The 26,426-nt window shown below is 41.2% G+C and overlaps 2 protein-coding genes and 1 long non-coding RNA gene across 7 annotated transcripts; 2 read left to right on the forward strand and 1 right to left on the reverse strand.

Annotated features, from left to right (window-relative positions):
- The first annotated feature begins 769 nt into the window (after positions 1 to 769).
- Positions 770 to 14,266, forward strand: rundc3aa (RUN domain containing 3Aa). Of its 2 annotated transcripts, none has more exons than XM_031318932.2 (11): positions 770 to 1,023; positions 9,699 to 9,826; positions 10,076 to 10,209; positions 10,331 to 10,416; positions 10,692 to 10,781; positions 11,402 to 11,482; positions 11,570 to 11,735; positions 11,844 to 12,001; positions 12,741 to 12,854; positions 12,964 to 13,070; positions 13,456 to 14,266. In XM_031318932.2, the coding sequence occupies exons 1-11, from the start codon at positions 917 to 919 to the stop codon at positions 13,596 to 13,598; spliced, it is 1,314 nt and encodes a 437-aa protein (XP_031174792.1). In that variant the 5' UTR covers positions 770 to 916; the 3' UTR covers positions 13,599 to 14,266. The 2 variants fall into 2 exon arrangements, with proteins under 2 accessions (XP_031174792.1, XP_031174794.1); XM_031318934.2 differs by having other exon boundaries at positions 9,699 to 9,814.
- Positions 4,991 to 8,854, reverse strand: LOC116063926. The gene is made up of 2 exons (XR_004896247.1): positions 8,419 to 8,854; positions 4,991 to 5,683 (listed from the first exon to the last, which is right to left on the reverse strand). It is a non-coding gene; the product is annotated as an uncharacterized LOC116063926 (long non-coding RNA).
- Positions 14,267 to 15,636: 1,370 nt separating the features above from the next.
- fam117aa (family with sequence similarity 117 member Aa) lies at positions 15,637 to 26,219 on the forward strand. Of its 4 annotated transcripts, none has more exons than XM_031319022.2 (8): positions 15,637 to 16,189; positions 17,542 to 17,687; positions 20,152 to 20,247; positions 20,430 to 20,543; positions 22,854 to 22,970; positions 23,341 to 23,572; positions 23,703 to 23,877; positions 24,860 to 26,219. In XM_031319022.2, the coding sequence occupies exons 1-8, from the start codon at positions 16,066 to 16,068 to the stop codon at positions 25,071 to 25,073; spliced, it is 1,218 nt and encodes a 405-aa protein (XP_031174882.1). In that variant the 5' UTR covers positions 15,637 to 16,065; the 3' UTR covers positions 25,074 to 26,219. The 4 variants fall into 4 exon arrangements, with proteins under 4 accessions (XP_031174882.1, XP_031174881.1, XP_031174884.1 ...); XM_031319021.2 differs by having other exon boundaries at positions 15,638 to 16,189; positions 24,854 to 26,219; XM_031319024.2 differs by lacking the exons at positions 15,637 to 16,189; positions 17,542 to 17,687 and adding an exon at positions 18,880 to 19,398 and having other exon boundaries at positions 24,854 to 26,219.
- The last annotated feature ends 207 nt before the right edge of the window (positions 26,220 to 26,426 follow it).

Raw genomic sequence — 26,426 nt, forward strand, 5'->3', positions numbered from 1 at the left:
ACAGAACACACGGCGTATGATGCCTTCACTGCTCACGGAAATATGGCAATAGTATAATAGATTATGCTGTTTATTGCTGTATTGTTTTTCTGCCTGTGTGGTATGACACCATATACTGATACTGAAGTTGGGCCTCCTCTGTAAACCAACTTTCCTTAATCAGCCAATTAATTATCCATGTAGGCCTACAATATTTTTGGATGTTCTTCTTAAAACATTATTTTTTACACTTTATTATATATAATAAATATAAATATATGTATTATATATATGCAAAACAAGGAGATATCAGATAAAAGTCTAGCCTACATAGCAGCTCTAGAATTGTAATATAAAGCAAGTGCAGTTAACATAAACAAATGAACTATAATAGAAAATAAATAACAACGATTTTACAAAATATCAAATGTGCTTTACTTTTACCAGAAGAGAAAAGAATTGGGGATTTTATTTATTCTGTATTTTTGAATATGATACTTTCCTAACAGTAGGTAAACTGAAAATTAACAAAAATGTATTTTAGGGGTTTTTGAAGAAGTATTTAGCCTGAAAGCAATTTAGTACGAGTATACAAAAGTACGTGAAGGCATCACTTATCTCAGCTGTGCCAAGCAAGTGCATGACGTTCGCTGAATACAACCGGAAATAAAGGTGGAAATAAAAGTATCGTTATTCGACAATCAACACAGTAAAACGCAAATGAATGAGGGTGATTTTATTTCGAAAGTTCTAACCGGAACTTATACATTTAGTCATCTCTGGTCGTCGCTGTTCTGTCCTCCTCCTCCTCCAGCAGCAGCAGCAGCATCCGTGGCTCCCCGAAGAGGACAGCGGGTGTTTGTAGGACACAGGGCCCGCGGAGGGAGGGGTCCTGGCCTGGGCACGGATCCCGAAGAGGCCCCGGGGCCGCCGCTGGATGGAGTCGGGCTGCATTCACACAGCAATGGCTATGGGTCTGACATCGAAAAAGCCGTCTGCTCGGAGCGTCGGTGTGGAGCGAAAAAACCTCATCACGGTTTGCAGGTATAGCCTTACCTCACGACTCCATCGATTTACAGCATTGTGTACAAGTAGCCTACCAGTCCCTGCATGCTGCTCAGTTCATAATTTTAATAATCTGACGACCACAGTGGAGGATGTTTATTTATTCCTGGGGTGAAACAGCGGACAGCAGTACATACAATATATGGAAAATAATGCAGAAAAAAATGACATTTCTAGAAATGCTAGGAATGAAGAGGAGTCAGGTGCATTTTCACCTTCACACACCCCTGCTATCACACCCGCTTCTGTAGACCTATATTCCCTTAATCTTAAATGTTGTCCTTTGAATTTCCTGGATGCACTTTGCTGTAGCATAGCTCTAAATATCATATCATTGGTGTCACGTTTATGCAGGATCACTAAAACCTCTTAGAGGAAAGTCTCTTTTAATTTGAACAGGTTGAGACACCTGCTTGATTCCTGTCTATACAGCTAGATGCAGCTTCAAAGGATAAAACATGAGACTAGTCAGCTAATTTTGTCTATAATAGAGCTGGACAGAAAATACAACAGCCAACAGCAGGTTTCCTCCTCCATCACAGTGAGGTTGAGTGCCTGAATGGGACAAGGGCATTGGGAGCAGTGCAAGGACTCCTCCCCCCATCAGTGTCCCTCAACCTACACAGTACAGCGAATGCTGATGGACCGCGATGTGCAGTCTCATAAATCACTGGTCAGAGTGGTTAGGGCTGTAAACGCATGTGCATCAGAGAGCTGAGATGACCCTGAACTCACCTTATGAGGTATCCAGTTGCTCACGTAAATTACATCTCTTAATAATGAGGCTTCTTTCACAGTGGTGGCATGTTGTTGTTTTTTATGTACATAGTTGACATTTTAAGTCATCTGTTGTGTATCTCAGTATGATCTAAATTAGTAGTTTCCAACCTTTTTTTGTCTTGTGACCCCCCCCCTAAAATGAAAATGTAACCCCTAATTGGAGATTGAGTCTGTAATGTGAACATGATTGGTGAGTAGTTTGACCAAAGACTGATTTTTGTTTTTCTTATTTTGAATATGATTTTTCAGGGGCCCAGAGGATGTGAATGTATCCAGTACCTCACAAGAAAAAAAGCACACATTTAGAGAAAAGACAGAAATAATATATATATATATATATATATATTTTCCTTCTTATCCCTTAAATCATCTTTTGACCCTCAGATAGGATACCCCTGATCTAAATAGCCTGCATGAAGTCTTTAATTAAGTACGCTTAAAATCTATTGTAGTATTTCTATAAATATTCTTTTTTGGATGAAACTGTCCCTGATGGACTCAATAATATATTAGTGATGACATGTTTTATGGTGTTTTAGTCAAATAATGTAATGTTTTACATTGATAATCACTCTTGAATCAATAATAGTATTCTTAACAGGTACACTGAGTAGCTGTTCTGTTTTGAGGATGCCCCCTTGATATTATCTGCTGGATGACTATAATTATTAAACTGCAAATAAACTGCAGTCACGAATGGTACTTCTGAAAATACACAGTGCTGATTATTTTTTTTTATTAATTAATTAACGGTTTAGTATATAAAATGTCTGAAAAATACTATAAAATATTTATCTTCTTAGAGATTAAGGTGACATCTTCAGATAGCTTGTATATGGCTTTTATTCTATTTCACTGCAGACAGGGACGTAATTATATTTGGGAAGTGTGTGCAGGCGTTCTGCCAAAGTGACGTTATGCATCCACATCCTGCTCTTACCTCCTTTCTGTTTTATTTTCAAGGAATTCAAACTGTCTTTGGCCTCATTCATGAACATAGTCAAAAGTAAAAAAAAACAAAGTCAAAGTCCGGACTCTCAAATAGACACACAATCAAGCGTTTTTTATTCCAGTACCTTTCTGTCCAAGGTCCTGTCTGCATTTTAGTGACACATACAGTGAAACAAAACACAAAACGTCACACAGAGCATGCCTGCAAAGAAAGAGAAGTTTTCACAAGAGACTCACAACACAGAGAAAAATTAGCGAGGGAACAAAAACACAGGTTCTTTTCAGGTTGGCCTGACCATGCTAAGACCAATTTAATCATTTAAGCATTTTAATGACAAACACACACGACAACACAGAAATAAATCTCAAACTGCTTTTCATCAGTACTGCTTACTACACAGCTTCTTTCCACTTTCTAATGAACAACATGACATTGATTAGGTTCAGTTGGAGGGAAACTTCTTCCAGGCATGTCTGTGTCGCTGTCAGATCTGCATCTCCTCATTCATGATGTTTCTGACCTTTTAAGATAAATGTTTTTCTTCTTGATGCCATTCTGGTCAGAGTTGATTCAAGTAGTCAAAGGTTGTTGTGTGTTTGTACAGTCTCATTGGAGAGAGATCCTGAATCAGCAGTGGGCCCCTGGCTGTGCATTAAAGCAGGCTGGGCATCACGTTGGTGCAGGATACAGGATCCAAGCTCTGTCGTGCTGCTGAGACACAGCTACTTCCACAGCTTGAACTGCTGCCTGGCTACAGTAACTAAGCTGACGTTAGTGCTAGATTAGTACACCAGGCCAAGCTTTTATTTTCCCCCAATACATGTATGTGTATATATAAAGTCTGACCTCTTTCCCCTTTACTGTCACATCATACATGTTTAAAATACAATCAGCACACACAGAGATTAACATTTTCACAAGTCATTTGATGAAGTTATGTTTTTTTTCTGGGACTTTAGAGAAGGGGGCTGTTTCTGTTCAGGTTTGGGGGTCAAGAAATTCACTTGTTGTTGTCACGTTCCCCTGTCTGTTACCGGGGGTCTTAACAAAGACAAACTGGCATCACAGTTCTTTAAAAAAAAAAAGAAAGTGTATTTGCGTGATCTGGCATAATGTGGGTCACAAGTACCAGGCACAGAGGTCTGCTCAATGTTTCAGTGCCTTGTGTTTACAGTGTATACTTAACAGAATGAGCCCACTTGAATAGCAACACATATGTACAGCAATAGACATTTGTGTATAGTAAAAGGAAAACCTGATCAAACATTTGCACCACCACAGGAAACTGTTTCTGCATGAGGCCTGTGTCACTTAAAGACCTTATAATAAAGACTTAAAATTAAGAATAATAATGGCAGAGAAAAAAATAATAAAAGAGACTGGTGCGGTCAGGTGAAAAAAGTTGCAACTTCAAAATGTCAACTAAGAAGAATATTCAGGCATTTTTGAGTTCTTCAAAATGTTTTCACCAGGTTAAAACTTGTCTTGTTAAAAAAAAAACTCCTGTAGAGGCTTGTACCAGCCTTCACACTGAGGGGTAATACATTAAAACAATAATGATTTTAGCTGCAATGTTTTTTACCCGACAGCATCAGAAAATCCAAAGATGCTTTGTCTTAATTGCTTTGAAGAGACTTGGGTGATATTTATCATGTCCACAGTGACAGCAGTGTCATCATGATCTACTGTATCTTTGTGCTGTTGCCATTAGCAACAGGTTTTTAGCTTTACATGGCAGGGCTGAGGCTTCCTGCAGACGGTGGGAATTTTCATGCAGGTCCAGTTTGTTTATCTGAGCCAAAATATTGAAGATCAACAGTCACAAGGCACTTTGTTTACAGGCAACATGCTGTTCTGTAATGTTTAAAATTTACTGTTTTGTTGCCTTAGTCTGGCTAAGAGCTCTCATGCCATCGTCCGCGAATGGAGGAACAATGTAGCCGTGGACATGGTGAACCTAAGAAAACATAGATAAGATGAGTGAGACTTGATGTAAGGCGCTATCCCTTCAGCTGCTTCCTGTAAACAGAAGGAACGGGGAGGAAAAGGAGTGAGGGAGGGTGGCGATGTGGTGCATCTTGGCTGAGGTTTGAGCTCTTCTGGGGCGTGGCTCAAGAGTAGAGAATAAAATGTCCTGCGCGCTAGTAAACTCGTCCAAATATTCATATCTCATGGACATGCTTCTGCAAGTGGGTGGCTCTTTGTGCTTTACTTTTTTTTTATTCTATACAATAGTAATGGGTGCCACTTTCCGCCTCTCAATTCCATTTTTATAGAATGATAGGAAATGTCATCTTTGCATGTCTGGAATAACATAGTTCAGTTTCTGTGCAGCCTTCTTTTGCATTTTTACTGATTTCCGGAGCTACACTTATTTTTACCATCAAGTATGTGAAATAACAGCAGAAGTTTCTGTAGGTTTGACTAAACATTCGGGCGTCTCTCATCTGTGGATCAGCCTACTCTCTCACCACCACTTTCACTTATTCTTCATTTTACTCCCCCTGTCAGGTTCAAACATCTGCTTTACACTCTCAGCACTTCTCAGCCCAACACCCTCACTGTCCATCTTGCACACTTATCCCTCTACACCTCCTCTGACCATGAAACACTTTGCCCGGACGCTTATTCACAGATGGGGCCGGTGAGAGAGAGACACACCCTGCTATAGTTTCATTTTTACGTTTTTTAGTCTGTTCGGATTTGGCCCAAATTATTGTTCTTGTCTTAATATTTATCAAAGCACATGCATTTTTTTAATCTTGGCTGTTTGTGCAGATCCAGTACAGGACAGGACGTCTCCCCGACAGTCCAGGCCGATAAACAACAGCACTGGCTGGTGTTACACAATGCTGCGGCCAGTGAGGAGTCTGCCTGTGTCATCTGATCCTGCTGGTTATGCCAGGACTAAAGAGAGAGACAGAAAGAGGGAGAAGGAGAAAGGAGTCAGGGAAAAAAGAATAAAATGAAAGCTAAGAGAGTTAATGTGAAGCATTGTGTGTTTGGATAAGGTTTCACTGCTGATAAATGTAATTTTGGTTATCCTAGGTGGTGCTGCAGATCAAACACACTTGTGTAAGTACAGTAGAGGGGTGAGAAAGGAGAACAAGAGGGCATTTAAAGAGAGCTGAGAGTGGGCTTGGCAGCGATCCATGCTGAGTGAGAGGGGGCACAAAAGAAGCTTGTCAGAAGGCCCTGCAGTTGTTTTTCAGTGTCAAATCGTACCAAGAGCATGTTGCCATTCCACTCCATTCATTTGCATTTGAGGCACGCCAGCAATTCCCCTTCAGATCAAAGGACTTCAGTCAATTTAAAATAATCTGCTGTAATGTTCCTCTTGAGGGAACGCTGCCACTTTATCAGGTCAGAGAGGCCTTTTGCAATAGTTGACTTTCTTCTGTTATGATTTATATGCTATCACATCAACAAATGCATAGCCATTAATCAGTGGTTCCCATACTGGGCCCTGGGAACCACTGGGGACACTTGGCACTCTGTATAATGAGGAATTGCTTGATTTCATAAATGTTTCTGTCTTTGGAAGTCTTCACAAATATGACCAAATTTGACCCTATGTTTCACTACCCACTTTTCATGTTAAGTTTTAGACAGAATAGTACAATTTTCTACAAAATCAACTTTTCTGATGGAATTACTTAATAAAGTCATGTCAAGGAGCCAATCTCTTTGGGGAGCTTAAATGTGGCAATGGTTGTGAATCTCTGTCCCAACACACACTATTTGTGCTAACTGGCAAACTGACATCACCTGCCAAGTGGATTTTTTGTTTGTTTGTGGGTCATGGTGGAGTAGACATTACAGCACATAACATGCTGGAGCTCTGTTATACCTTGAAACCTGACCTACTTGGTCTTTGCAGATAACATTACGAGACAGAATGTAGATGCCACTGACCTGTTTCCTCGATAAATCCGGCATGACCAAAAAACAAGTCAAAGGTCCAAAAGTAAATTTAATCCAGTTTTGGCTCTCAGTTGGAACAGGCCTTGTGCAGATGCTGTAGTGGTGTCCAAATGTTCTCTGTGATGGTGCTTCTTTCTTCTTCTTTCTTGTGACATTTTGTCCCCCCACCCCGCGACTAGGTCCCCTCTCATCTAGAGCGTCTTGCGTTTTGGGAAGATGGCTTTCCGAAAAGAGGTGGTGGTGGTGCCTCTGCTGAAAGAGGCGCCCCCCAGGGCAATCTTGGTCTTTCCGCTGGTGATGGTGGAGGAGCCCAGAGATGTTGTGCTCTTTCCCCTGGTAATGGAGGAGGTCCCCATGGCAAGCTTGGACTTTCCCCTCTTTATGGTGGTGTTGCCCAGAGTTAAGGCCGTCTTCCCCTCGGTGAAGCTGGTGTTGCCCATTGAGGAGAAGCTCGTCTTCCTGACCCAGATTCGACGACGGGGTTTGGGGCTCACTCAACGCAAAGCATCGCACACTCATGCAGCACGTCCTGCTCTGCCCCTCGGGGGTAATAGTAACATCAGCTACAATCCAGAGCAGACCAGAATGCTAAGCGTGGATAGTGCGACCCCCGTGTCGCATAATGCCTTCGTTGAGATGATCGACGTGGGCTCTGGAAGGCCACATACCACCCATGTGTCCCTGTGAATGGACAGAGCCAGCCGTAGGTGGCCACAGCCTATCTGGGGGGACAGGGACAGTGGAGTGATTGTCCCATCTCCACGACGACACCGGCCGGTTGAAGGACACATTGTTGCAAAAGGGGCAATCTGTGGTGACATCACCTTCTTCCGAGCCATTGTTCCCTATAGCCTCTGATTGTAAGACATAGCCTCTGTGTGTGTACGACTGTATACAGTATACCATATGTGAAATAAGTCACACAGTGTCAGATTTTAAAATGGGAAAGGATGAATGTGTTCATGTTTTCCACATGTAGTTGAGGCTTTGATTGCACCACTCCTGTATTTGTGTCGTCCTTCCGTATGAAATATGGGTGTCATTCCCTCGGTTGATGTTTACTACCCATTTGTGTTCTTGCTGAACTGATCATTTGCAACTCATTATAGCATTATAGCACTATTTATGTCATTTAGCTCCTAGAATATCTCCCATATACTCAGATCTATTTACAAAACAATCAAGCCAATCAGTGTTTAGACATGTTACTTTTATAAGCATTGTTACATCAACCAGCTTTTACAGTTTTCTAGTTCAAAACTGTGTTTTCTGGTGGAAATATGGCAGCATATAGTTATGGAAATGCAGGCAATCAACCAATCTTATCAGCGTGCACAAAAATACCACATTTGTACCAAAGATGTAGACATGGTGATGACTGTACATGCACAATATACAGGAGAACAGTGCTGATGAAAAACACACACTCTAGTGTCTCCACATACATCCCACACGGCTGTTTCACACAGTTTCCCTCCCTTCCAAGTAGACACACCATAAACCATCATCTCATCGCTGTCACATTTGCATAACACGCTCAGCATGGCTTTGGAAAATCTCACTCTTGATTGCAAACCCATTAAATCTGCAACTCACTTAGCACTTTCTTGCTCGGGAATCTACCTTACGCAAACAGGTAACGGATGATGTCATGCCACATTGGCCTGTACACACATTGATCAAAAAACATAGCAGCTCTTTTTTTATTGACTACTGACCTGCTAAAACTGACCAGATAGAAAAATCCCTGGGTTTTTGTTTAAAGTGTGTGCAGGAATCATGTGTGAAAATCCCAGTAGATGTTGCTGTGCGTTTCTTTGCCCCTGATGAGGGTGGCTTTGACCACAGACACAGACTTGGTCCCATGGGTGAAGGTCAGGGTGGTAAGAGAGCTTGTGGTCTCCCCTCGTGTAACAGAGGTTTTGCCCACCGCTATGCTGGTGTTGCCCGAAGTTATGGTGGTTCTGCTCCAGAAGATCGATGATTTACCCCAGGAGATGGCGTACTTAGTCCTCAGGATCGAAAACCTGCCTTTGGTGAAGGAGGTCTTGCTTGACAAGAATGAGGTTTTCCACTCATTGTTAGAGTCTTTTTTGGACTGCTTGGTTGCTTTGGGTGTCTTAGCCCCGGCTTCAAGGGTCCTTTCCATCTAGGTGTTCTTGCGCTTGGACATCAAGGCTTTGCGGAAGGAGGTGGTTGTGGTTCCCCGGCTGAAGCTTGCCCGTCCCAGAGCCACAGTCGTCTTTTGCCTTTGGATGGTGGAGTCTCCCATGGAGGTGGTGGTCACTCCCCTGAAGATGGAGGAGTTGCCCATGGCTACAGTAGTCTTTCCCCTGGCTATAGAGGTGCTTCCCACTGCCAGGGCAGTCTTGCCCTCGGTGATGCTAGTGTTGCCCATCGAAGCAGAGGCAGTCAGCCCGAGCCCGTGCCTGGATGCCGGCTCCTAACATGCAAGCTGCATAACTGCCTGTGGTGCAGCAGGGTCAAAAGCCAAACTAAAGCTGCCGCAGCGGCTGCCCTAAATAGATCAGACCACCATGTATAGATGAGGGGGAGGGAATTATTTGATCATTCTTTGATGCTGACCGGTCCCTCAGAGAGACAAGACCCAGAGGGACCTGGAAGCACAGCATGCACAAAGGCTGAAAAGACAGGGGGTTAATTGTATTGTTTTCATGATAACACTGCCAAAGCACTGAAGGGGTACATTGTGCAGTACACAAGACAATTGGGGTGACCTCAGTATGATAAGATGGCGTGGTTCCCAAAATAAGAAAAAAAAACCTGCCTCGCCGCTATTGTTGCAGGATTTAAATACAGTAGTACATTTGTCTGCTTGGGTACAGTACACGGCTGCATTTCATCGGCTTGTGCAGCACACAACCAACAGAAAGTTTAAATCCTTCACATTTGTGTGAAGGATTGTGAAGTAGTGTTTTATCCATTGCATTGTATTGGGTTTTTGTAATTCCTCTTTCTCTGTGTGCTTCTGTTTCAGATTCTCTGTAAAGACTCTCCTAGAAAAGTACACTGCAGAGCCTATAGATGACTCATCTGAGGAGTTTATTAACTTTGCCGCCATTTTAGAGCACATCCTCAGCCACCGCTTCAAAGGTAACACTGCAGGTAACATATGGCACAGGAGAGGATGTACAAATCAGTTAATATGACTTGGAATGAATGAATGAGACAGTAAAAACCCAGATATGTAATATTTATTCTAAATCTGGAATAGACATTTACAGCATAGATTATACTGCAGACATTAACCAAAGTTAAATGTTTATCAAAAGGGCAACAATTTGTATGATTGTTCAGTTAGCTGCACTGCTTGCAGAAATGATTCATTGCTGTGTTTGAATCTTTTTGGACCAGGTTCAGGAAGCTGGTTCAGCTCAGATGGACAGCGCAGTTTCTGGGAATATATTCGGCTGGCGTGCAGCAAGGTGCAGAACAACTGCATCGCCAGCATCGAAAACATAGAGAACATCAGCACATCACGAGCAAAGGCAAGGACATTTGTATGCAGAATTGTGTGCATGACTGAATGTGTGTGTATGTGGGATATTGCAAGAGAGAGCAGCAAAGAAAGCTCTTCTGTTCCTACTCACTTCTTGCGTTGTCCTACAGGGGCGTGCATGGATTCGAGTGGCGCTGATGGAGAAACGTCTGTCTGAATATGTGTCCACTGCTCTGAGGGACACGAGAACAACCAGGTCAGAAAGGGACAATCGACCAATTTAGTTTATTTTAGTTTTTGATTCTAAGTGACCCCTGCTGCAGGGATGCTACTCCTTCATGGTGGCTATGTCTGTTCATTCTAATCACTCAAAGTAAAAGACATCCCTGTCTTTACACCAGAGGAAAGTACATGCCTGCTATGATGCTTAACATGAACTATATATCGTAAAATACAGGCAAAATCCCAGTTGTATCAGTATTATATCTGAAAGTTAAAGTTAAAGATTATTACCACCTCTTCACCTGGCAGGAGGTTCTATGATGATGGAGCCATTATGCTGAGAGAGGAGGCCCAAGTCCTGACTGGCATGCTGATTGGACTGAGTGCCATTGACTTCAGGTGAAGACACACACTGCAGATGCTGATGTACAGAGTGTTTCAATATATAAGTACCCCAGTACACCCCCTTTTATTTGTTTCAACAGTTACTGTAGGTGGTATATATTTGTTCACTGTTTTAAGTATCCTAAGTAGGTTAGACTTCGAACATTCTCTGCCCAATATTTAGGGATTACAAAGTCGTGAAGTAGTATTGTGAATTTGAGTGTAGCATAGTACAGATTAACAGATTATATTGAAAAAATTAGGTATCTCAAACCTATTTTTATTACTTTTTTAATAGGACTATATCAAATAAATATAGTACCCCACATGAAGTCGCAATATATTTCTAACTCCTTTTCTACTCTATTAAAGTATTAGCAGGTAGAAGATGTATATGTACTTTCTCATGTTTAATGTATTTCTGTATCAATTATGTAAGTGAAAGTATGTCTGACACATATACAGTACAAAAGGAGCCATTATATATAGTATAGTGCATGCACTGTATACATATAAAGCCAAACATTTTTGCATATGTGACTTTCATACTTCATTTCAATAATTGATATTTACTGAAAATATACACAACTCTTTTTCAGTCACAAAGCAAGTTAGTTTTTTTCGTCTTTCTGCAGTTTTTGCTTGAAGGGGGAGACTCTGGATGGGAAATCCTCAGCTGTGATTGACTACACACCTTACCTGAAGTTCACTCAGAGGTAAGACTGATCCTGTCACTACAATTTTAGCGTCACATTTTTTATGCATGTGCGACGCTGCAACACTGTCCCCTCTCTGCTGTGTAGCTACGACTACCTGAGTGATGAGGAGGACCGTCGTAGTGTGGACAGCAGTAACAGCGAGGAAAGTGTCCCCGAGCATCCCTACATCCCCTTGGTGACTGACGAGGAGAGCTGGAGCAATAAGTGTCGCAAAATGGAGCAGAGGTTTAAGATCGTCTATGCCCAGAAGGTGACTACCAACAGCTGCTAGAACCAAGTTAAAGCTGTTAAAAAATCTTGTTTTTCACTATGGGCTTCTACAAACACAAATCCCTGTCTATTTACTTTGATGTCGCAGGGTTACCTGGAGGAGCTGGTGCGTCTGCGGGAGTCGCAGCTAAAGAACGTGGAAACGGAGAACAAGCGTCTGAGAGCCAAGGTGGAGGAGCTGACGGTCCAGACCCAGCAGGAGAAGAAGGAGCTGGAGGCCGTCGTGCTCGAGCTGCAAGCACAACTGTGAGAAACACAAACCTTTGGAAATACATTCACCAAATGAAAAAGCTCCAACAATAACTGTGTGCTCCGGACTTTATCACTCAAGATCCTGTTGGGATAACATTTATTTGTTTGATTCATCTTTCCAGCATTATACATTATGTACATGCAAGGGTTAGAAGAGGAGTTAAAGTTGGAGTTTTAAAATAACCTTAAAACTCAAAAAAATTGTTATTTTTATGGTTATCTTTCCTCAGTAGAAAATAAAGTATTGCTCTATTAACCTAGTTAATGTAGCTAGTCAATATGAAAAGAAAAATGTTATGCAGATGCAATTTCTGATTATGCCAGTTTATGATGCAATACTCATATACGGTAATACGCGATATTTTGCTCTGACACATCTGATTTGAATTGTTTTAAGATACAATAAAAAAACAGACCTAAAGGTTCAATACTTGATATTGTTACAGCACCCAATAGCACCTCCAAATCCCAATATTTCTTCCCCAGCTTACCGTTGATGTTTTAAAGTCAACTATGAACTTTGTCGATTTTGAAATTTGGGGGCACTATTGGTTGCTTTAACAACATCAGGAAGTAGCGTTATATTAATAAGACACAAAAAAGTGTCTCGTTGAAGTTCACGAGAGAAGTGATTTATTTAACTGCCACCTTTGTTGTTCAGGTACATATTTGCTTGCTAAAATGAAAGGTATTACTTCTGAAATGAATTATTTTTGCTCTGTGCTTCACGCAGCTCTGCCCTCATGCCCTGTGATTCCTCCCATCTGGCTAAAGATCTCTCCATCCCGCTAGTCAACCAGTGGTCCACTATCACAAACAACCAGGGCGATGTCAAGCTTTTCCGCAGGTAAACTTACACAAACAGTATGGTTCTATTTTTAGCAGATGCTTTTAGATGCAATTAATGTAGAGAACTTTAGATATGCGTGTCATGATGTCATGTTTTGTCCATGCAGAAGGAGTTTCCACAGTTTGGAGCAACTTTCTGCTGAAGTCAGTCTGAACTCCGACTCCCAGAGGACTGATGGGATACAGAATGGAGATGCTGCCTGGACTTCAGCAGGTAAACAATACTTTTCACTGCTACTACATTCATCATGCAACATGTTCATGCAACATTTAAACCTGCAGGGATTTGTAGTGTACTGTAAATCTGTCAGCCATGTTATGCAATAATTCCTGAGTAACTGAACAAAACATTTTGAATCAGCTACATTTTACTTGTTTTACTCCAGTATAGAAAACACAGTAGTAAAGTAACATTTCTGCTTGAGTAGGAATATATTTGCATAAAAGCCTTTCAGAGGCAGCCACCCATGCACATGTACATACATACTCATACAAAGGCAGGCTTGATGGCTGTTTATGGTGTTTAATGTGGGCAGCTTGAACTATGCACGATCAGAGGCTCAATTTTATTGTGCTTTTTCTCTGTTTTGTCCCTGTAGGAAAAGACAACACTCCCTCCATGCTGGGTCTGTGTGGCTCTCTGGCCTCTTTACCAAGCTCCAAGTCCCTGGCCAGCCTCAAGTCCAACGAGTGTTTGGTCAACATCAGCACTGAACCCAGCCCTGCGCTCACTCCCAGCTAGGAGCTCCAGAACAACAACAACAACAACAACAACAATGGAGATTTAACCCCCAACCTGTCTGCCTGCCTGGTGATGCTGCGTTGCCCATAAACCCGACTAAAACCCTGCTCCCATAATCTACCAAGACCATCAACAGCTCCATGAGAACAGGAAAGTCTTCTCTGGATTTTTGTACACATGAGAGTGAAGTCACTTCTTTCCCTTCTCTTCGCCTTATCCGCTCGACTCCTCTCTCTCACAACCACTTTGTACTATCTGTGAATCCCTTCATCCAAGATCATGCGATTCCTCTGCAAACTTTTGTCAGACCTATTTTCTAAAGCATCCGTTTATTTCCTTAAATTGTATTGCCACCTTGCCCCTTATTTGAACATCAGTGTTCTTCCCTATGGTGTCGCCTCTGTGTTTGTAGGCCTGTTTTTATTAAGTTTCATGTCAAAATGTAACCAAACTTGCAGCTACTGGCAAAGAGAGATGTGATGATCAGATACAGATTATCCATATAAAGTAGAGGATGGGTTGTACAGACTGTCCTCACACCACTGAGAAGTAAGTTTTATGGGTGTGACTGAACGGTGCCTGAGGTCTGCCACCCCTGAACGTGCACATCATTCCTGCTTCAGCAATCGACCACTGTTTAAATCTGTGCAGCTATTTATTGAATTTATCAAATCATAAGCTACCACATATGTTTATTTATCTGATGTTATCAAATGTAACAGCAGTATGTTCTTTCAATATGTATGCAATGGGTTATTTTTGTTTGTTTTGTGTTGCAATAAATCTTTTTCCATTATGTGTGTCTGTTTGTGTAGGAGAGTAACACAGGAAGATGCCAAAACAAAAAAGTGATTTTAAAGAAAATGGTTTCAAAATGGGAGGCAAATGGAGATGTTGGATGGGGCAGCCGGTTGCATGGGACAAATGTGCTCTAGCTCCATCTTGTGGTTTACGATTATAAGGTGTAATATATTGCATTAATGCCCAGATTGCTTATTAATTCCTAAGAACAATCTGAGGGTATTAAAGAGAAAAACATAGGTAGCTAATTTATAAAAAGCCACACCACCTTTCAGAGAGCACCACAGTTAACAACGCATGAGATAGTGTGAGAACGCTTTATTCATGCAACTGAAATGAAATGGCTGTCAAATACAGGGTTTATAAAACATCTACACGCCCACTGGATTCATTTTTCCTCATGTCATTTTACATGATGCTATAACCATATACACATGCTCAATATCTTTCAGGAGAACAATAATAGAAATACAAAAATGGTGCATGATACAAAAAAAGTTACCTTAAAGCCTTTTGGTCATTATGCAAACAATATCTATACATCAATATTAGAGTTGAATATGCTGTAACTAGTAGGAACATATACATCGTTAGTATTATTGAATAATGTGGATGAGATTGTATTGCACTTATTGGCTATAAAACACAGTGCACTCTTTACATTTGGTCTGATTTTAATTATGTTAGTAACTTTGACAGTAACAGTTGAGGCCTTTTTTTGTGTTTCGTGTGGTTTTGTTGCATCAATAATAACAAATCTAAACAAAAGCTATTGTTTAAAGTGTGTAAACGGTACAAAAAAGACCCCAGACTGACATTTTATTAAGGATAAGCAAGTTAAAAACTCACTGTGAATGCATGTGTTATGAACAAATGTGCTTATTTAGATAGGGAAAATGAGTTGTTGGGAGACTATATGACAATGCTATGATATCAAACTGAATATAATTTTCAAGTGTTTATTTTATGAGTTTGGACCCTCTGTAATGACCTTTGTGGTCCCTGAACCACACTTTGGGGACCACACATACAGCCACACACAGACAGACCCCATGGTTGGTGTGTGTGTGTGTGTGTGTGTGTGTGTGTGTGTGTGTGTGTGTGTGTGTGTGTGTGTGTGTGTGTGTTGGGGGGGGGGGGGGTCCTTTAGGAGACAGATGGATGTGATGACCAATAAGTGTTCAGTAGTATTCTGCAGCAACCAACCAGATCGTCCTGCCTTGGAATCATATACTGCACAAGAGTTGCTCAGGTTGAGCAGAGCTGTTGGCTGTTGTGTTGTCACTTTGCATACATGGTAAGCGAACAGCAGTGTGTGAGAGCAGCGCGTGGTCTCTGCTGGTGTTCTCTTCAGACAGCAACGTGAAGGGTAATATGTGCGATTTATTACGATGCGTTAAACTGCAAAGCTGCACTCCGCTCGTCTCTGCTGTAGCTCCTTCGACCCGAAAGTAAGCAACAAAAATCATGGTCATCATCATCATCACAAAAGAAAGATCAAGCTGGGTGCCCAACAAGAGGCCCGATCACAGTTTTGAATCATAACTGTGGATGAACTGAATGTGGGCAGACAGAAAGCTAGCGCCGCGCAGAGTTGCAGTGAACGACGGGACGAAAAAAAGCAAAGCCGTGTGAGTGTTTTCATAAGCGGAGCTCGGAGTGGGGGATGTCGGGCAGAAGTGGAGGAGCGCCTCGGGGGTGCAGCAACCCCAGCCTGCAGCCCCTCAGAGCCACAGTCCCATACCAGCTCCAGAGGGGTTCCGCTCTCCTCTGCAGGGAGGTCAAGACGGGTAAATACACACTCAGGAGGAGGGGGGTTACATCTGCATTCACTTCCATGTGGTCCACTGTTAAAAAAGTTTATTATCAATATCTAAATGATGTTACTTATGGCCAAGGGTTTAATTTACTAACTTTATTTCCTTCCCTGTCACTTATTATTGTAGGCCTACCACAAAGGAAAGTAGAGCTGAGATGATCAGTCGATCAATCAATTGACAGAAAATTAATCAGCAACTTTTTTGATAGTCCATTAATCGCTTGAGTCATTTCGTCAAACATGTGCTTCTCCAGTGTGAAGATCTGCTTCTTTTCTTTGTCTTATATCATTGTAAATTCAATATTTTTTAGAGTTTGGACAAAAACTGGGGCTCTGAAAAATTGTGATGGACATTTTATAGACAAAATCGGTTAATCAAGAAATTAATCAGCAGATTAATCAATAATTGCAAATATTGTTAGTTGGTTGCAGCCCTAAAGGAAAGCATATAATATCAGTCACAGGCACTCGCCAAATGAAATGAAAAAAAAGTGTTGATGAAGCCATTTTTAAATGAATAAGTTCTTCATTCATTATTCAGAAATAATTATTTAAATAAAAGGGAAATATTAACCAACTCAAACTTCTCACTTGTTTTGCGGTCTAAAAAGTAAAATGCCAACATGCAATGAGAAAGTTAAGTCAACAATGAAGGCTGCTAACCCTGAAACAGAACACTGTTCTCATAATATTATTAGGACACTCAGTCGCCCTTTTGCACTCTGACCTGTGGGATCTCTGCTGCATGCTTCACGCTAACACAGCAGCAGCTTTACAAAGCCTCTTTGTCGTCCTTCAACTGTATCCATGCAAGTGGCATCTGCATGTAGTGGTGTTTATTTATACATCCTGTCTGCCCTGCAACATGACAACATACTGTGTGTGTTTTTTGGTGGTAGATATACTTGTATAGCGTGTGTCGACTGTTGCCAGTGTTGTGTAGTTGGATGGCTTTGCAGGTCAAAGGCATGGTCCACACCTGCCAGAGATTACAAAGAGCCACACACACACACACACACACACACACACACACACACACACACACACACACACACACACACAACTCTGCATACTGCATGCTCATTGGTAGGGAGAAAGCCTGGGACCAAGGTTATGAACAGCTACCACTGGTGTTAAAATACTATTTAGCTTCTCTAAAATGAGTTTTTATACATCTGCAGTGTTACTACAAGCTAAACGTGATCACACAGGCATGAGTTTTTATTACGTCTGCAAGACAGACATTGTTCAGACAAGTATTGAGGCTTATACAACACCAACATGCTCACTGACTTTAATGTGTTTTATTCATGTTCTTTAAAGCTGACAGGACCACAGCTCGCCCACCGAAACCCACCATCCGCCGAACTCTTTCTTTGGACGCCATCGTCGGACCCTATCTGCAGGGACAGTGGCCCAAAGAGGCAGAGAGCACGGCTGTTACCTGTGTCAATGACAAAGCCACACAGGTGATTCATATATATTAATATATCATGACACTGTCAAATTATTGTTGATACCTTGGTGTAATTACTGTAATAACTAGGTCTAGATGAGTGACAGGCTGTTATACCAGTGCTGATACTGGTATAAGAACACTTTCCCCATAAAACCTGTTGCTTCATGTTGCAGAAAAAAAGCAGACAGGAGACCAAATGTTCTCTCTCTGTCTTGCTTTTCTTGTATGTTAAGGATTTCTATAGAGGCAAGATATCTGATGTTGGCTCTGCAGGTGTCTGGTGGTTCCAGTTTGACGCTGAGGATGGAAGGCAGCCAACTGGAAATAGTCGTTTTTGTTCTTCTTTAAATTCTGCTGTTCTTCCCTCGCTCCCCCCCGCAACTGTATCTGCTCCTAACTAGTGCACAAAGCCCCGACTAACATCACCAAGCTCCGCAGCTTCGTCTTCGTCTCCTGACACAATTTAAACTCGAACGAACCCCCTTTGCTTCCATTGTGAGGAACAGACCCCTTCTGACCTCATTATACAGACACCCCATCCCCCAGCACTCTCCTCAACCACATACACACATGCACACCAACACCACCCCACCCAGCACCTCCTTCTGCCATAGTTCTTCTGCATTACTTTCATTCTTCATTAGGTATGGGATTACAAGACACCACTATTTATCAAACATTATCAAACACACATCTTCCATTAATAGTTACACAAAATCAAAAGAAAAAATCAATATACTTTCAAATAACATACTTATGTGTAAGATTTCTAATAAATTGTACACGGAATAACCCTTATAAATGTAGTTAACCCTTTTAAACTATGCTGTAATTCGAAAAGCTTTGTGCTACAGATGTGCATATGTACGTGTGCGGGCAACCTTTCATACAACACCACTGTTTAATGCTAAAATGAATCAATAATTTAAAGAAAAGAATTGCCAAGAATTTGAATAACCCAAGTACATGTGTAAGGCATTTATCAAGCAAAAATGCTAAATATTATCTGCCTGCAGCCTTCCAAATGTGTGCTTTTTTTCAAATTTATATAATTTTAAGTTGAATATCATTTGGTTTTGGACTGTTGATTAGCTAAACAAGCAATATGATTTGACATTTTGCGGACTGATTAATTAATTAATAATTCTATATTTATAATTATATATATATAATAATTAATTAATTGTTAGTCAAAATAATCCTGTTCCTATTATTGTGGCCATATTGCTAACAGGAATTAAGTATACATGAATGAGTTGTCCAAGCTAGAAACACTATCAGACCAAATGTTCTGCTACCTTTGAGTCTTTTTATAGGTTTGTGTCCTATGATCCCCATGTTCATGTTTTGAGCAGGGTGGGGTTGTTGGTGTTGGATGATTGGGGGGGGTTGGCAGCTGTAACTCTACACCGATGTCACTGTATGACGACTCCTGCCGCGTTCTAACTTATTTAGCCAGGCGATGCACTACATCCACTGAACAGGACAAGATGGTGTCTCTGTTTTCCTGCAGGCAGTGATGGCACCAGTATTTCTCTGAGCTTTGAGGCTGACACCTAAATAACAGGTTGTATTTTGGGGACAGAAAACCATGACAGAGCCCTACTGCAGAGAGTGAGAGCTGAATGTGTAATGTCAGCTGTCTTATGAATGGCATGGACACCAGTGAGTGGATCATTGTCTGCAGCTGTGTGAAGCAGTTGACTGGAGGCACCAGAACTGTGAGTATCTGATCCTGTGGCTCAACTCAGCCTGGGTTTCACCTGGTGATGATGAACTGCCAATCGTCTGCTCCCAGCCAACAGCCGGGAGCGGTCAACCAGACTCCCTCTGGTAGAAAATCAAGAGTCAATGTGAAGAAATCGGTACGGTCATATGAGTGAAAGTGATACGTTAAGGAGTTGTGATTGACAAAAGAAGAAGTGTACAAAAGTCTCCTTGTTTTCTGTTTGCCTTTGTTGTTTTTCCTCTACAGTACGTGACTTTGTGAATAATAAGGTTACTGTGTGTGTCATAGTGTGTGTGTGTGTGTGTGTGTGTGTGTGTGTGTGTGTGTGTGTGTGTGTGTGTGTGTGTGTGTGTGTGTGTGTGTGTGTGTAAGTGCACTGAGGTGTTGAATGCTGATACTTGCACTGTATTTATAGTCTTTACAATGATTGTGGTTTGGATGTTTTCAAATGTGTGTGGAAGCGGGGCTGTTTTGCAGTTCAGGGTGGTTTTCTCTTAGCCTTCCTCTGTACAGCTGTTGTGGGGCAGGTGCGCAAGACAGCTGTGGGGCTACACTTCTGGGTTGTACTCTCAAGTTGTACTGTTGATTGGAGTTCACTGGGTTTAACAGAAAGTATAAGAGGCTTCCAAAAGGTTGGCCAGAATTACTGCCAAAAAAAGGCCATTTTTGACCAAAGCCTCCAAAGGTTTGTGAGAAAAACACTGGACTCTTTATTCATCACACTGTAATAATATTTTTTTCAAAGACTCCAAGTTCCTGGGCAGAGGAGACCCGAGGGAGGAAAAGTGCCGGCAAACACAAGCGCTCAGCATCGTGGGGCAGTGCAGAGCACCTGAGGGAGGCAAGTACTTGTTTATCACTACAGCAGTTCATTAATCAGGTCTTCTCACCCTCTTTATTCTGCATCCTCCCACCGATGGCATGAAGCATTAACAGCCCCTTAGGGGAAAGTGAGTAACCTCTCCCTTTTCAGAATGAAAAGTAGTGACTCCTGAATCATTTTTCTTTCTACTCTGCCCTCAGGTGGCCAAGCTGAGGAACCAGTTGCAGAAGCGCTCCCGCCATGTCCCTCCCTCAGCAGGATATGAGCTCCCCCAAAACCCCCTGCCAGCAGGTCATGCAGCAGGCATCACTCAGGTAGCCCATTGCTCTTTTGTCTTTTGATGACACAAAGAACAAAGTTTTCATGACGACTACTGATGCCAAAACGGTCTACAAACAGGCAGACTTGGAAGTGCTTAGTAACAGGGATATAAAAAACAGCAGTGCTTTTCTTAGGAACTGCTGTCATCACGTCTCTGTGTTGCCATGCTGTCACAGAAAGACATTCTGAAACCAGCATATCATGCTGTCACAGGGGCAAAATGCTCAGTCAGACATGGGCAGGTCTATATTATATATATTTAAATGATTTATAATCCATTAAAGGGGTGATAGAATGATTATATAGGGTATTTCACACTGTTCCTTAAGGTCTCCTAATAGGGTATGTAACATTGGTTGGGCTGAAAATTGCTTGAATGCTATTTTATGGGTCCTTAACTACCCTTAATGGCCCTATAACAAGAGCTTTTCTTCCAAATATGGTATGCTCATGAATATTTAGATGAGCTGCGCGCTGATTGGTTTGAGCAAACCACATACACATCCATTAGAGACTAGATAGCAGGTCTCATATTTCAGACACTGCAAAGGTATACATGGTTTGTCTGCTATTTCGTTATTAAATTCACTTCTGAGACTTTTTTATGCGAGAAACAACTATATAAAGCTCAAATATGGGCCATTTTACGAAAATTGATGGCTAATTGCAAATTTGGTAAGACGTGTCGGACTTTAGGAGCTCCACACAGTCTGACGAGAAAACAGCAACCTCCATACCCAGTGAAGGTCACCGTTTCTTGGTTACTGGACCACTGGGGCTCGGGGCGATTTCTACCCCAAGGTCTTATAAAGCTAACAATGGTGTCTGATTTCAATTTAATGCATTTTTGTGAACATTAGGGATTTCGTTAGCTGCTACTGTCCCTTCAATCCTATGTGTACAGATCGCGGCTAGTTAGCTTCACTTTCAGCATAATTAGAGTATATTTACAGTTTGAATTTCATCACGCCACTTATATAACATCTACCCCAAGGTTTTATAAAGCTAACAATGGTGTCCGATTTCAATTTAATGCATTTTTGTGAACATTAGGGATTTCGTTAGCTGCTACTGTCCCTTCAATCCTATGTGTACAGATCGTGGCTAGTTAGCTTCAATTTCGGCATAATTAGAGTATATTTACAGTTTGAATTTCGTCACGCCACTTATATGACAACTACCCCAAGGTCTTATAAAGCTAACAATGGTGTCCGATTTCAATTTAATGCATTTTTGTGAACATTAGGGTTTTCGTTAGCTGCTACTGTCCCTTCAATCCTATGTGTACAGATCGTGGCTAGTTAGCTTCACTTTTGGCATAATTAGAGTATATTTACAGTTTGAATTTCGTCACGCCACTTATATAACATCTACCCCAAGGTCTTATAAAGCTAACAATGGTGTCCGATTTCAATTTAATGCATTTTTGTGAACATTAGGGTTTTCGTTAGCTGCTACTGTCCCTTCAATCCTATGTGTACAGATCGCGGCTAGTTAGCTTCATTTTCGGCATAATTAGAGTATATTTACAGTTTGAATTTCGTCACGCCACTTATATAACATCTACCCCAAGGTCTTATAAAGCTAACAATGGTGTCCGATTTCAATTTAATGCATTTTTGTGAACATTAGGGTTTTCGTTAGCTGCTACTGTCCCTTCAATCCTATGAGTAAAGATCGCGGCTAGCTGCAGGCCCTGGAACTCCATCAGGGCCTCTGCATTTTGTAGTCCAGAAACCCAGAAACGCAGGTATGGAGCGCCGCAGGCTTCCCTTCGTGACGGAGATCCAGCTAGCTCACAGCGAGCCGGAGTCTATGAAGTAGGACACGCCGGGCGGCGAGGCAGCACCGCCCACTGTCACGTAGCCTGCTGAGCTCCTGCTGAACTGCGACACACAGTCGGACAACATTTGCAATTAGCCATCAATTTTCGTAAAACGGCCCATATTTGACCTCTACATAGTTGATTTCAAGCATAAAAAAATCTCAAATTGCTCAAATGTATCCAAATATGCACAAATCTGACACACACACACACACAACCGGTATACAAACACATTTTGTAAAAATAATGAAACACTAAGTGTTTCTCTGTATTTCAGTATAAACTAAAGCCAGTTTTTGATATTTAAAAAAAAAAAAAAAAAAGTGGTTATGCGCTTGTAGTGTAAAATTTAAACACAGCCAGTATAGAACCAGAACCACAACACTATTTTACACAAGTGAAGAAACACTATTGCTTTTAAAGTACACCATTAAGCACACTCTCTCAAGTTTTGCCTGTATTTGACTTTTTTCTCCAGACACTGCCCCTGATACCCCTGAACAGACTCGCTCCACGACTGCGACGTAGTGTTGAAGGCCTCAACTTGGAGCTGGAAGAGGTGTTTGTTTCTGAGAAACCTGAGGATCTGCACGAGGTTAGGACAGTGAGCTATGCTTACAACCACTGAGGGTTAGGGTAAAGATTAGTAAACTATTGAAAGTAAATCATTACTTTTGTATCTAACTTTTGATACTGAGACTGTTTTATAATACCCAGGGGGCCTACATTTTGACCTAATGTCTAAGCAGCTGCATAGCACAGGTTAGCAATCCTAAGAGGATCAGCTTATTGGCATGAAACACCTTAATTATAATCGTGAAAAAAAAAGAATTAAAAAGTCATCTTTATCTACATACTTTCTAGCCTTTTTTTTAGTAAACCCTGACTCCCAGAAAGGAAAGCCTATCACACTCTGCCCTGTATTGTTTCTGACCCCTTCACTTGTTTTCTCTTGAATATTCCAGATTCTGGATATCCCAGATGGCCACAGGGCCCCTGTCCCTGTCCAGAGATGCAGCAGTGGCTCTCAGAGTGAGCCCTCCCCTGGCCCCCTGGATCTGGATCCTTCCCTCCTCTCTCCTTCTCAGTCCCCCTGTCCTTTAGATCCATCGCTTGTGTCTCCTTCAAATTCCCCTTCTCCATTGAACCCATCTCTTCTGTCTCCGTCACTGTCTCCCTGTCCCATGGGAGAGCCAGGTTAGACAACTCTATAGACTTTTTTGTGATGTACTTTTGAAACTGAATGATGAGGTTTAAAAACAGCTATGTATAATTTTCGTATTATTAATAAGAGTTTGGGTATTTCTGTCCTGTTTCTGTCATGCAGAGCCAGTGGACTGTGAGACACTGTGTCCCGCTCCGTCCACATCACTCCCTTCATTTGCACTGGATCCTCCTTTGTTGCAGCCCTGCTCCTCCGCTCCTCGGCCAAACAAAACTCACGGCTTCCAGCGCGAGCCGCCAGAAGGCTGCGAGCGAGTACGAGTGTGCGAGGAGGCGTTGTAAGTAAACACCTTTTCAGACCAGAGCATTATGCATAGATCACATGATCATGTATTTCCTAGTCACTGTGGCCGGTAAGCCAATAGGGGCCAAACATTTACTTTGGGAACCCACCAAAACCCCCTTAAGTACCAAGAAAGCAAAAGAGCATATCATTAAAGCTCTACATCAAGATCAGATCAAACCAAAACAAATTTGAGACATCTATCTACACCAGTATTTTTAGCATAGGTTGGCAGAAGATCACCGTTAATGTGTGGATATATAGTTTACATGATACAAATTTCTGTAACTTCGGCTTTCTGCAGTCCATTTTTAAATTTCAGCTTTCCAGCATGGGAACATTTTTTGATTGAAATTAGAGCTAAACGATAAGTTGATTATTTGCTTAATAAATTGATCTATAACTATTTTTATGATATTTAAATATTTTGATCAAGTAAATATGTCAAACATCACTGGTTCCAGCTTCTCAAATGTGGGAATTTCCCTGTTTTTATATATTTCTAAATTGAATCTATTTGGGTTTTGAACTGTTGCACAAAACAAGACATTTGAAGACACTATTGTTTATTTTATAGACTAATCAATTAATTGATTAATAATTATTGTAGCCCTTTATCAGCCCTTTATTAAAACTTACAAAAATGTTTATCCTTTTAATTCACGCACTTCTCTAATTTGTTTCTCAGACCATCTAACAAGAAATCACAGCTTCATTTATTATCATGTGCAAATTTGCCTTATCTTGGTAGAAGAATGCCAAAGTGAGCAAACGCTTTCTCCAGTCACAGTATCGATGAAAACTCACAAAAGAAAAGGTTATCCTTTTAATGGGTTGCGTCCTTGGCTTATGGGACCTTGTGAATGACATGTTTGACTATATTCTTACATTTCATGGACTAAATAATTCTTAATTTATTAAACTATACATGAAAAGCTGTGGTTTTACATGCCAACTCTCCATCTCTTTACCTCCAGGGCTGCCTGTCAGGATGAGCCTCTCCTTCAGCCATCCTGCCCTGACCCCAACAAGGTCAACTTTACCCCCCATGGAGGCTCCGCTTTCTGCCCTGTCAGTCTTCTAAAGCCCCTCCTGCCCTCCATGGACCTCCTCTTCCGTGGGCTGTCAGTCTCTCCGGTCACCGGCTGCCCAGGTCAGGCCTCTCCTACCAGGCACCTGGGCATGCAGTAGGTGGATATCTGAGCAGAGCATCATCTCAGGGCTAAACCACACTGCACTGCCAGAACCTGCAGAAACTGGATATGCTTTACAGATACACCTGGCTCATCACTGCTGTAACGTGCCATGATCACTGTGATCAAAACAAGAGACTGTGATTTATACTTCAGATTAACTTTAACTAAAATCTGTCTGTTTTACTGATTATTTCCACCTGCAGGATGCTTTGTTTAAGCTGATATTTACCTCATCCGTACTTAGTATTCCCTATGTGAGCTGTGGATTAACTACAGGACTGGAAATGTGTGTTTTTTTTGTTTGTTTTTTACGGCTGACTAAGTTTTTGATAAAACTTAATATTGTTTTAGTTGTGCATCAGCAGTTCAGACAAAGACTGCAGTCTGCTGGGGATGTTTTCATTTTGAATTTAAAATAAGTGAATTCAGAGTAAAAAAAAAAAAACCAAGCACTTACAACACACAAGTATTACTTTCTTACTATCCTTTACTGTTTATTAAAGAATTGTTAAGTTTAGATGCTTTCAGCTTAATTTGAGAAACAAACTTGATAGGTTTGATCCTGAAATTTCAGTTTGTTTGAAGAGACATATTTTTGGCCCATAGTTTAATGGTGGCCTGCTTTTCTACAGATGTATTTCTAAGAAGATATATATTTTTGTATCTTTTTAAGGAGTTATGAGGCTGGTAATACTGTTGTTGTATTCACTGAAAGAAGCTGACTTCTGTCTATACTTTGTTTTATAAGCAGGAATGGATGTTTTATTAGCTTTACTTGCCAAACGATTGCAATTTTGTCAACTTTTTAAGAATTTGAGTGGGTCAAGCTGAGTTTAAAAAAAAAAAGTTTTAATCAGAGCCTCTTTGGACCACATGGTTCTGGTCAGATATGGATGTTAAAGAGGTTGATTCCATCTGCTGGAGTTAATGTTCAAATGGATAAAACACTGTCTTTGTCAGCATGATCCTATGCAACACTCATAAAAAAACATACCTATAGTTGAAAAAATAGGTATTTTTTAATTAGACCTGATTATGCACCCTTTTCATACTTTTATTGTTTAGTGTGCTGTTGTTGGCATTGTGAAGAAAGTAAAATAACCAGATGTTCTGGCCGTTTAAATACCTTCTGTACTCCTTATCATTCCTGTGGTGTTGTTGTTACTTGCCTTTGACACGTGGATTTGCGGGGTTTTAATCAAAGCACCGCCTTTTTTCACCAAACTCTGCTTTGTGATTGGTCAAGAAAGGATCTGTATTGCCTTACATGGACCAATAAGTGTGATCCACATCCTAGGACGACAAAAAGGCACGCAACGTTTTCGAGGAAGGACCTCATTTTTGTAAT

The sequence above is a fragment of the Sander lucioperca genome, chromosome 21 (genome assembly GCF_008315115.2).
Source record: "Sander lucioperca isolate FBNREF2018 chromosome 21, SLUC_FBN_1.2, whole genome shotgun sequence".
Taxonomy (NCBI): Eukaryota; Metazoa; Chordata; class Actinopteri; order Perciformes; family Percidae; genus Sander; species Sander lucioperca.

Bases quoted from the DNA above. Each gene is read 5' to 3' on its own strand.
- rundc3aa (XM_031318932.2), top strand. From the start codon at position 917: ATGGAGTCGGGCTGCATTCACACAGCAATGGCTATGGGTCTGACATCG. The intron at 9,827-10,075 runs GTAACATATGGC...TTTTTGGACCAG, and splicing joins CTTCAAAGGTAACACTGCAG to GTTCAGGAAGCTGGTTCAGC. The intron at 12,855-12,963 runs GTAAACTTACAC...TTGTCCATGCAG, and splicing joins GATGTCAAGCTTTTCCGCAG to AAGGAGTTTCCACAGTTTGG.
- fam117aa (XM_031319021.2), top strand. From the start codon at position 16,066: ATGTCGGGCAGAAGTGGAGGAGCGCCTCGGGGGTGCAGCAACCCCAGC. The intron at 23,573-23,702 runs GTTAGACAACTC...TCTGTCATGCAG, and splicing joins CTGTCCCATGGGAGAGCCAG to AGCCAGTGGACTGTGAGACA. The intron at 23,878-24,853 runs GTAAGTAAACAC...CCATCTCTTTAC, and splicing joins CGAGTGTGCGAGGAGGCGTT to CTCCAGGGCTGCCTGTCAGG.